Source organism: Schistocerca serialis, chromosome 8, assembly GCF_023864345.2.
Source record: "Schistocerca serialis cubense isolate TAMUIC-IGC-003099 chromosome 8, iqSchSeri2.2, whole genome shotgun sequence".
Classification (NCBI taxonomy): Eukaryota; Metazoa; Arthropoda; class Insecta; order Orthoptera; family Acrididae; genus Schistocerca; species Schistocerca serialis.
The window spans coordinates 347,557,836-347,570,126 of NC_064645.1; the positions used below are offsets into that span (position 1 = coordinate 347,557,836).

Sequence of the window (12,291 nt, forward strand, 5' to 3'; positions counted from 1 at the left end):
CCAGGACTTTAACTAATTATCTATCACCAAGCCCTGGAATGAGAGACATCCTACCCAAGATCCCTCCCATCCCTCCTAAAGTGGTGGTCTGTCACCCATCAGGCCTCCGCAACCTCCTAGTCCATATCTATGCCACTCCCAATCCCAGCCCCTTGCCACAGGGATATATCCCTGTGGAACATCCAGGTGCAAGACATGCCCAATACATCAGCTCAGAACTTTCTGCTCCAGTCCTGTCACAGTACTATCCTACTCCATCAGAGGATGGGTCACCTGTGAAACCAGCCACATCATTTACCAACTCTGCTGCAATCACTGCATAGATTTTTATGTAAATATTATAGCCAACCAGCAGCCCACCAGAAGGAGTGGCTACACCAAACTGTGATCACCCAGTGGAACAAAAAAATGGCTCTGAGCACTACGGGACTTAACATCTGAGGTCATCTAAGGACATCACACACATCCATGCCCGAGGCAGGATTTGAACCTGCGACCGTAGCAGTCGCGCAGTTCCAGACTGAAGCGCCTAGAACTGCTCGACCACCATGGCCAGCACCCAGTGGAACAACATACAACTGAGCACAACATGCTAAATTTCAATGGCTGCTCCATGAGCTGTGCCAGCTAGATCAGGGCAAAAAAACATTTTTACCTACCACCCCTTTTTGTATCTCTGTCAGTAGTAAAATTTTTAACAGCCCATCAATTCCATAGCAACGATGATTTGTGAAGTAGGTAAGTAACATTACAAAATTTATAAAGCACAGTTACAACGAAGCATATAGTAATAACTACCTACCAAACACTTTACATCAACATTTTTTGAAAACATAATGAAAACAAACCTTTTTATTGATTGGCGACTCCATGTTGTCTTGTGCACTACAACCAGGAAACAGGTATACTTGAAAAAAGAGACAGCATTGGTCGTATATTTTTTACTATTGCAAAATCGATTTTCTGTCACTGAGTGACCATCTTCAGTGCTATATTGTATAACTTAAATTGGGATGCACTGTTGTCACTAAGCTTACGGCAATCACATAGTCTATGTGATTGCCGTAAGCTTAGTGACAACAGTGCATCCCAATTTAAGTTATACAATATAGCACTGAAGATGGTCACTCAGTGACAGAAAATCGATTTTGCAATAGTAAAAAATATACGACCAATGCTGTCTCTTTTTTCAAGTATAATGAAAACCCCTATCACTATCATGAAAGCTGGAACACCCATTAGTGGGCATAAGGGACCAGGCTGATTACCACTGATCTAGATCCTTTTCTCCACCACCAACTTTTCTGAACTGTGGAGGTGAAGAGTTATCCTCGCAATACAGCCTTCACTCCCAGAATAATAATGGCCTTAATATCCAATAATGGACTGTCCTCACACCCCCCTCCAACAGCTTCCCCTTCCTCTATCCTTTCACCCTCTTCTATTTTCCACATCACCTTCACTGTGCACTGATCCCCACTGCCTCCAACACTTGTGCATCACATGCCTAGCCTGTGCACTTGGCACCACACCCTCCTGCATTCCTAACCAGCAAACTGGCTGCCTATCTCCAGATTGCTAATGACCTACCTCTAGCCTCTCTCTCCCTCTAAACATCCCACCTCACAGTCCCTGCCCCAACCTATCCTCCTGAACTGCACTCCTGGCATTGTGCATCCAGCTGGCATTATGCGGGGGGGGGGGACCCGTTTTGTGTGTGTGTGTGTGGGGGGGGGGGAGCACATGTACTTCCATGCGCTCTAGCTCAACAAATGGTTCACTCCAAAAGCAGCAAGTTCCCTGTCTTTTTTGTGTGTGCTTGTCAACAATTCAACCTAATTTCAGAGCGACATCCTTAAGTACATATATCTGAGCCTCCAACTGTTATAAGTTCATCTGCACCCTAGCAACTATATTTTACATGTTTTTTTAATAATAATATAATTTCAAACTTTTGACCTTCTATATAGGTAAGTTAACATGTGCTACCAAAATGGAAGTTACATTCAGAAACTTATCCAGTTCACAAAGAGATATATCGATTGGCCAATACTTATCTTCATGAGGTGAACATGTATTACATCTCCTTTTCTTCTTCAGAGTATTATTATTTCTTTCCTTTCTCAGACGTTATGTCTGGTTAAAAATGGAAAGTGACGTGGACCTTGATCAAGCGTGGCTTCCTTTTAACAGTACGGTATATGTTACATTGCATTTAGGAACTTTTGGGTAATTGAACAAGTATCAATAATTACAGATTTCTGTAGTTGTATATATACGTTTGGATGTAGCTGTATTGTGTTGATGTACTGGTGGATATTTTGTGGTATGACTCCTGTAGTTGACAGTATAATTGGTATAATGTCAACTTTATCCTGATGCCACATGTCCTTGACTTCCTCAGCCAGTTGGATGTATTTTTCAATTTTTTCTCCTGTTTTCTTCTGTATATTTGTTGTATTGGGTATGGATATTTCGATTAGTTGTGTTAATTTCTTTTTTTTATTGGTGAGTATGATGTCAGGTTTGTTATGTGGTGTTGTTTTATCTGTTATAACGGTTCTGTTCCAGTATAATTTGTATTCATGGTGTAGTATGGTGGGAGTGGCGGACAGTGAAGTGTTGCAGTTTAGACGGAGGGCAGAGAGAAGGTGCTGAGGGGGGGAAGGGGTAAGTAGTGGAAAGGAGAGAAATAAAAAGAAATTAAAAGACTGGGTGTGGCGGTGAAATGACGGCTGTCTAGTACTGGAATGGAAACAGGGAGGGGCTGGATGGGTGAGGACACTGACTAACAAAGGTTGAGGCCAGGAGGGTTACAGAAACGTAGGATGTACTGCAGGGAAAGTTCCCACCTGCGCATTTCAGAAAAGCTGGTGTTGGTGGGAAGAATCCATATGGCACAGACTGTGAAGCAGTCACTGAGATGAGGGATATCTTGTTTGGCAGCGTGTTCAGCAACAGGGTGGTCCACTTGTTTCTTGGCCACAGCTTGTCTGTGGCCATTCATCCGGACAGACAGCTTATTGGTTGTCATGCCTACATAGAATGCAGCACAGTGGATGCAGCTTAGCTTGTAAATCACATGACTGGTTTCACAGGTAGCCCTGCCTCTGATGGGATAGGTGATACTAGTGACCGGACTGGAGTAGGTGGTGGTAGGAGGATGTATGGTACAGGTCTTGCATCTAGGTCTGTTACAGGGGTATGAGCCATGAGGTAAGGAATTGGGAGCAGGGGTTGTGTAAGGACGGATGAGTATATTGTGTAGATTTGGTGGACGGTGGAATACCTCAGTAGGAGGGGCGGGAAGGATAGTGGGCAGGACATTTCTCATTTCAGGGCACAACGAGAGGCAATTGAAATGTAATTCAGTTGCTCCAGTCCCTGATGGTACTGAGTTACGAGGAGAATGCTCCTCTGTGGCCGGACTGTGGGACTTTGGGATGTGGTGGGAGACTGGAAAGATAAGGCACAGGAGATTTGTTTTTGTACAAGGATGGGAGGATAACTACTTTCAGTGAAGGCTTCTGTGAGACCCTCGGTATATTTTGAGAGGGACTGCTTGTCACTGCAGATGCGACAACCACAGGTGGCTATGCTGTACGGAAGGGACTTCTTGGTATAGAACGGGTGGCAGCTGTCGAAGTGGAGGTATTGCTGGTGGTTAGTAGGTTTAATGGTTTGATGGTCCACATCAAACCTACTAACTAATATGAGAAGACAAAACTGCTAACATCACCTATCCCATCAAAGGCAGGGCTACCTGTGAAACCAGTCATGTGATTTACAAGCTAAGCTGCAACCACTTTGCTGCATTCTATGTAGGGATGACAACCAATAAGCTGTCTGTCCGCATGAACGGCCACCGACAAATTGTGGCCTAAAAGCAAGTGGTCCAACCTGTTGCTGAACTCGCTGCCAAACATATCCCTCATCTCAATAACTGCTTCACAGCCTGTGCGATATGGATCCTTCCCACCAACACTAGCTTTTCTGAATTTCGCAGGTGGGAACTTTCCCTGCAATACATCCAATATTCCCGTAACCCTCTTGGCCTCAACCTTCGTTAGTCAGTGTCCTCACCCATCCAGCCCCCTCCCTGTTCCCATTCCAGCACTACACAGCCGTCATTTCACCGCTACACTCAGTCTTTTAATTACTTTTTATGCTTCTCCTTTCCACTACTTACCCCCTCCCCCCACCGCACCTTTTCTCCTGTCCTCCGTCTAAACTGCAACACTTCACTGTCTGCCACTCCCACCATACTATCCCTCCCCCTCCCCGCCCCAGCCACCTCCTTACCCTCACCCAGTCACCACTCCCATCATGCACTGGTCTGTTGTTCGCAGTGTGGTTTCAGCTCTCTGAGAGACTGCAGACATGTGTGCAAGTTGCGTTTACGTGTGTGTGTGTGTGTGTGTGTTTGTACTGCTGACAAAGACCTTAATAGCCGAAAGCTATAATTGTGTGAATCTTTTTGTTGTGCCTATCACAACTAAGCATCTCCGCTATATGGTGAGTACCAACTTTCCTTCTCTGGTATTGTTACATTCCATCCTGGATTTTTCATTGTTTGACTCTTTAATTTTATTCCCCTCAAATTCATGACACCACGTTTCATCTCATTCCAATTGCAGTGTTTAGCAGTTGCTGCACTTACCAACTTTATTTCGTTTATCCTAATTATATAGCACAGTTAACATTTTTTCACAACAAGATACTGGACATGAACTAACACCTGTTTGATTTTGTAACCTAGAGTGTTAATAATGACTACCCTAACTGTTTGACACCAAATGAGAAAAGTGTCAAAAAGGGACTAACCTGGCAGTGAAACTCATCATCAGATATTGTGATACCCTCCGCCCAGTTCTGGCACACGCTTGTGCTATCTTCTGTAAGCACATTAAATGTCTCTGGAGTTGGTAGAAGTGGTGCAGGAATTGTGGTGAGACGATTCAGAACTGCTATACTATTGGCTGCCTGCTTCTCCAGGCTGTGCATGAGCTCATCTAACACATGTGGTGGCACATAATTGCTGTCCTGCAGACCAGGGCTGAGAGAAGGAAAACAACACAATTATATTAATTTCAATACATACAGTAACTAGTCATTTCCTTTCATAAGCAAATAATCATACACTTTTCATAGAAACAAAATTCACTTCTCTCTGAGTGTGAAAATAACATTAACCAAAAAAGAAAAGCATGCTTTGAAGCAGCGATTGTTCATTTGCCTCTTTATTGTTATGGTGTACAGAATTTTGAGTATTTTTATCTTTTTTAAAAAAAAGAGCAGTATAGTGATAGTTTATTAGTTATACAGTAGACAGAGTAGATTTCTACTATTTGTTTGTCCTCCGTTAATGTGTACTTTGATTCTCTCAACATTCCTGAAGGATCTCCTTTTTAATGGGAACTTTTGTTCACAATGAATGAATGAATGTGTAAGTGAATGAATGGATGAATGTTTAGTCACAAAACCATAAAAACTGTACATAGCATATAATATGATTAGTGATATCAAACATGAGACTGTTCACAAAATTTAATCACTTGCAGCCATGGCACCATCATCAAATATCAGGCACAAAGCAGCCAATGAAACAGAGAGGAAAAAAGCAGCAATCCAGCCCATGGCACTTACTGTGTAACCAATAAACAGTTCCAACTTGTGTTAAAACAAGTAAGAGTTTCAACCAATGGATAGTACCTCTAGAGGGCCGACCTGAGACATTCCGCCTACTTTATGGTTAGACATTCTGCAAATTACAAATATTCACCCCAAAGGGGAAATCATACAATACATGGACAGCACTAAATAGATTAAGAACAGAAGTGCAAAATACAAAGTAAACATGATTAAGTGAGGTTACTCTGAAGATGAGCAGCGTGAATGCGGAGAAACACACACAATTCAACATTTGCTCATGTGCCCAAGGATGGAGTTTATTTTCACAATGGAAGATCTCTTTTTATCCAGTGACAAGGCTATTAAAGCTGTAGAGTTTTAGAAGAATAGAGTTTAGATATTCTTGCCCGGACACAGAAAGTAATGTAAATATACATTATTTTCTTAGATATAATCAACCTATCATCTATTTCTCTCAAACTTGGTATAAAGAGTATATCAAGACGTTTCAGATATTGTTTAACTGAAATGAAATTATTGTACCTGTGTCATAATGTCATTAATATAAACTTTTCTTCTGTGAGCAGCAGGAGCTGCAAACAAAGGTACACCAGTGATTACATAATGTCTAAGGTTGTGCCATCATGTGGTTCAGTACACATTCAGAATGTGCAAGTTCATTTATCAAGAAATTAGAAGTTGCTGAAATCTAATTTTCTATACATCATTTTCTGCCTCTATAGATGCAATAAATTTGGTTAAAAAGGACATTTTTAATTAATGCATTCTGTGTGTCTACTAGATTGGGCAAGTCACCATAAGAATGGAATATTAACAGATACAGTAACTATTGTGGCATAATCAACAAAAGTAATTACATCTTCATCAGCCTCAAGGCAAACTGGAAGTTTTATGCCATTGCAAAGACAATTTCGATTCCAATGAAATTATGTATTTATTGCATTGTTAGATACTGTGCAATACTGCAAGTCAAATGTGAACCATGTCTGCAAGTAGCTTTATTTATACGTTTTTAGTAGTGGTCATTCCGTATGCTATTAGGTTGAATGGTTGAATTAAAACGCTGTAACACTGGGAAGTTCTTTGTTTGGACAGATTACCATCAATGTAAATTCATATGAAGTTGACAACCGGTTATGAGTAGTCTGTTCCTTCATTCACAGCACTTAAGAAATGTGTGACAGAATTCAAATGTAGCAATACTTCTCTTGCAGATGGTTCATGCAAACAATGTCACAAAACTGCAACCATAGACAAAAGTATCAAGAACATATATAATACTGTATTGGGTGATAAGGGAATGGAGGTGCAAGAAATAGTTGAAACTATGAATGTATCAGAAAGAATATAATATAATTTACATGAAGAATTACGTCTGAGGAAGCACGGTGCATGATGAATGCCACATTTTTCTTATCAGAATAAAATGTGAGTGCAAAATTCTCTGCAATATTTGGGCCATTTTAAAAGGAACATTACTGATTTTGCCAAAGCAAAACAAAAACAGAGAATATCTTGGTCAAACAATGGAAAATCCAGGATGGAATATAACAATACCAGAGAAGGAAAGTTGCTACTCACCATATAGCAGAGATGCTGAGTCACAATAGGCACAGTAAAAAGATTCACACAATTATAGCTTTCAGCCATTAAGGCCTTTGTCAGCAGTACACACACACACACACACACACACACACACACACACACGCGTAAATACAACTTGCACACACGTCTCCAGTCTCCGAGAGCTGAAACCACATTGTGAGCAGCAGCACCAGTGCATGATGGGAGTGGCAAATGGGTGGGGGTAAGGAGGAGGCTGGGGTGGGGAGGGGGAGGGATAGTGTGGTGGGAGTGGTGGACAGTGAAGTGTTGCAGTTTAGACGGAGGGCAGGAGAGAAGGTGCTGAGGGGGGACTGGGTAAGTAGCGGAAAGGAGAGAAATAAAAAGAAATTAAAAGACTGCGTGTAGCGGTGAAATGACGGCTGTGTAGTGCTGGAATGGGAACAGGGAGGGGGCTGGATGGGTGAGGACAGTGACTAATGAAGGTTGAGGCCAGGAGGGTTACGGGAATGTAGGATGTATTGCAGGGAAAGTTCCCACTTGCGCAATTCAGAAAAGCTGGTGTTGGTGGGAAGGATCCATATGGCACAGTCTGTGAAGCAGTCATTGAAATGAGGGATATCTTGTTTGGCAGCGTGTTCAGCAACAGGGTGGTCCACTTGTTTTTTGACCACAGTTTGTCGATGGCCGTTCATGTGGACAGACAGCTTGTTGGTTGTCATGCCTACATAGAATGCAGCACAATGGATGCAGCTTAGCTTGTAAATCACATGACTGGTTTCATAGGTAGCCCTGCCTTTGATGGGATAGGTGATGTTAGTGACTGAACTGGAATAGGTGTTGGTAGGAGGATGCATGGAACAAGGTCTTGCATCTAGGTCTGTTACAGGGGTATGAGCCATGAGGTAAGGGATTGGGAGCAGGGGTTGTGTAAGGATGGATGAATATATTGTGTAGGTTCGGTGGACAGTGGAATATTACGGTAGGAGGGGTGGGAAGGATAGTGAGCAGAACATTTCTCATTTCAGGGCACGACAAGAGGTAATCGTGACACTGACTTTGGGAGGTGGTGGGAGACTGGAAAGATAAGGCACGGCAGATTTGTTTTCGTAAAAGGATGGGAGGATAATTACGGTCAGGGAAGACTTCAGTGAGACCCTCGGTATATTTTGAGAGGGACTGCTCGTCACTGCAGATATGAGGAACACGGGTGGCTAGGTGGTACAGAAGGAACTTCTTGGTATGGAATGGCTGCCAGCTGTCGAAGTGGAGGTATTGCCGGTGGTTAGTAGGTTTGATATGGACAGAGGTACTGATGTAGCCATCTCTGAGGTGAAGGTCAACATCTAGGAAGGTGTCTTGTTGGGTTGAGTAGGACCAGGTGAAGCAAATGGGGGAGAAGTTGTTGAGATTCTGGAGGAATGTAAATAGGGTGTCCTCACCTTCAATCCAGATAGGAAAGATGTCATCAATGAATCTGAACCAGGTGAGGGGTTTAGGATTCTGGGTTTTTAGGAAGGACTCCTCTAGATGGCCCATGAATAGGTTAGCATGGGATGATGCCATGCGGGTGGCCATAGCAGTACTGCAGATTTGTTTGTAGGTAATGCCTTCAAAGGAGAAGTAATTCTCGGTGAGGATATAGTTGTTCATGGAGACTAGGTAGGAGGTTGTTGGTTTGGAATCCATAGGGCGTCTGCAAAGGTAGTGTTCAATAGCATTAAGTCCATGGGCATTAGGAATGTTAGTGTACAGGGAGGTGGCATCAATAGTGACGAGCAGGGCACCGTGTGGTAAAGGGACAGGAACTGTGGAGAGTCGGTCGAGGAAATGGTTGGTATCTTTTATAAAGGAGGATAGGGTCTGGGTAATAGGTTGAAGGTTTTGGTCTACATGAGCAGAGATTCTCTCAGTGGGGGCACAGTAACCAGTCACCACGGGGCGTCCTGAGTGGTTCCAAGTGCTTTCTGTGGCTGACACTGTCGCTGAGCCGGATGCTGTTGCCTGTCCTGTTTCAGAGGAAACCACTCAGCTTGCAATATCCGGGCAATCGCAGAGGGTGGGACTATTGGTAGTTGGGAGCTCCAACGTTAGGTGCGTTATAGGGCCCCTTAGGGACTTGGCTGATAAGGAGGGTAAGAAAACCAATGTGTACTCTGTGTGCATACCAGGTGGAGTCATTCCAGATGTGGAAAGGGTCCTCCCGGATGCTATGAAGAGCACAGGGTGCAGCCAACTGCAGGTGGTTGCTCACGTCGGTACCAATGATGTGTGTTGCTTTGGATCAGAAGAGATTCTCTCTGGTTTCAAGCGGCTAACAGAAATGGTAAAGGCTGCCAGTCTTGCTTGCAAGATGAAAGCAGAGCTGACCATTTGCAGCATTGTCGACAGAACTGATTGTGGACCTCTGGTACATAGCCAAGTGGAGGGTCTAAATCAGAGGCTCAGACGGTTCTGCAACCGTGTAGGCTGCAGATTCCTCGACTTGCGCTAAAGGGTGGTTGAGTTTCGGATTCCGCTGAATAGGTCAGGTGTCCACTATACGCAGGAGGCGGCTACACGGGTAGCAGGGGCTGTTTGGCGTGAACTGGGCGGTTTTTTAGGTTAGAGGGTCTCGGGAAAACACAAGATGGGCTTCAGTCATAAAGGGTGCAGGCTGAACACAGGAAGAACATAGATACAGGAACCATTGGTATAACAGTTGTAAATTGTCATAGCTGTGTTGGGAAAGTACCAGAGCTCCAAGCGCTAATGGAAAGCAATGATGCTCAAATCGTTATAGGCACTGATAGCTGGCTAAAGCCGGATATAAGCTCAGCCGAAATTTTTACGAAGAACCTAATGGTGTTCCGAAAAGATAGGCTAAACACGGTTGGCAGTGGTGTGTTTGTTGCTGTTAGAAGTAGTTTAACTTGTCGCAAAATTGAAGTAGATACTTCCTGTGAGTTAGTATGGGCAGAGGTCATTGTTGGCAACCGTAATAAAATAATAATTGGATCCTTTTACCGACCTCCCAGTTCAGATGATACAGTTGCTGAAAGGTTCAAAGAAAACTTGAGTTTGATTTCAAACACATACCCAGCTCATACGATAATAGTTGGTGGTGACTAATTTACCCTCGATATGTTGGCGAAAATACGTGTTTGATTCCAGAGGTACGCATAAAATATCATCCGAAATCGTGTTAAACGCATTCTCTGAAAATTATTTCGAGCAGTTAGTTCATGAGCCCACGCGAATAGTAAACGGTTGTGAAAACACACTTGACCTCTTAGCAGCAAAGAACCCTGAGTTAATAATCAGAATCAAAACCAATATAGGGATTAGTGAACACAGGGTTGTCGTAGCGAGATTGAATACTGTAGTCCCCAAATCCTCGAAAAATAAGCGAAAAACATATCTATTCAAAAAAGCAGATAAAAATTCACTTGACGCCTCCCTGAGAGACAATCTCCACTCATTCCAAATTAATGACATAACTGTAGACCAGATGTGGCTTAAATTCAAAGAAATAGTATCGGCAGCAATTGAGAGGATTATACCAAACAAACTAATAAACGATGGAGCTGATCCTCCTTGGTACACAAAACAGGTTAGAACACTGTTGCACAAATAACGAAACAAACATGCCAAATTTAAACAGATGCAAAATCCCCAACATTGGCGATCCTTTACAGAAGCTCGAAACTTAGCGTGGAGTTCAATGCGAGACACCTATAACAGTTTCCACAATGAAACTTTGTTTCGAAACCTGGCAGAAAATCCAAAGAGATTCTGGTTGTATGTGAAGTATGTTAGTGGCAAGAAACAATCAATGCCTTCTCTCCTCAATGACAATGGAGATACTATCGAAGACAGTGCTGCCAAAGCAGATTTACTAGACACAGCCTTCCGAAATGCCTTCACAAAAGAAGACAAAGTAAATATTACAGAGTTTGAATCGAGAACAGCTGCCAACATGAGTAACGTAGAAGTAAATATCCTCGGAGTAGTGAAGCAACTCAAGGTTCCTTTCGGAGTACGCTGATGCATTAGCTCCATACTTAACAATCATATACAACCGTTCGCTCGACGAAAGATCCGTGCCCAAAGACTGGAAAGTTGCACAGGTCACACCCATATTCAAGAAAGGTAGTAGGATTAATCCACTAAATTACAGGCCCATATCATTAATGTTGATATGCAACAGGATTTTAGAACATATATTGTTTTCAAACATCATGAATTACCTCGAAGGAAATGGTCTATTGACACACAGTCAACATGGGCTTAGAAAACATCGTTCCTGTGGAACACAACTAGCTCTTTATTTACATGAAGTGCTGAGTACTATTGACAAGGGATTTCAGATCGATTCCATATTCCAGGATTTCTGGAAGGCTTTGACACGGTACCACACAAGCGGCTCGTAGTAAAATTGCCTGCTTATGTGACTGGATTTGCGATTTTCTGTCAGAGGGGTCACAGTTTGTAGTAAATGATGGAAAATCATTGAGTAAAACAGAAGTGATTTCAGGCGTTCCCCAGGACAGTGTTATAGGCCCTTTGCTGTTCCTTATGTATATAAACAATTTGGGAGACAATCTGAGCAGCCGTCTTCGGTTGTTTGCAGATGACACTGTCGTTTATCAACTAATAAACTCATCAGAAGATCAAAACAAAATGCAAAACGATTTAGAAAAATTATCTGAATGGTGGGAAAAGTGGCAGTTGACCCTAAATAACGAGAAGGGTGAGGTCATCCACACGAGTGCTAAAAGGAATTCGTTAAACTTTGGTTACACGGTAAATCAGTCTAACCTAAAAGCCGTAAATTCAACTAAACACCTAGGTATTACAATTACGAACAATTTAAATTGGAAAGAACACATAGAAAATGTTGTGGGGAAGGCTAACTAAACGCAGCATTTTATTGGCAGGGCACTTAGAAAATGTAACAGACCTACTAAGGAGACTGCCTACACTACACTTGTCCATCCTCTTTTAGAATACTGCTGCAAGGTGTGGGATCCTTACCAGGTAGGACTGACGGAGTACATCGAAAAAGTTCAAAGAAAGGCAGCACGTTTTGTATTA

The 12,291-nt window shown here is 42.7% G+C and overlaps 1 protein-coding gene across 3 annotated transcripts in view; it reads right to left on the reverse strand.

Annotated features, from left to right (window-relative positions):
• The window catches only part of LOC126416727 (integrator complex subunit 8), a 153,049-nt gene that overhangs the window by 104,687 nt on the left and 36,071 nt on the right, over positions 1-12,291 (reverse strand). For all 3 annotated transcript variants that reach the window (XM_050084545.1, XM_050084546.1, XM_050084544.1), the window contains exon 5: positions 4,825-5,056. In XM_050084545.1, the coding sequence (XP_049940502.1) occupies positions 4,825-5,056 (232 nt within the window). The remainder of the gene's footprint in view (positions 1-4,824; positions 5,057-12,291) is intronic.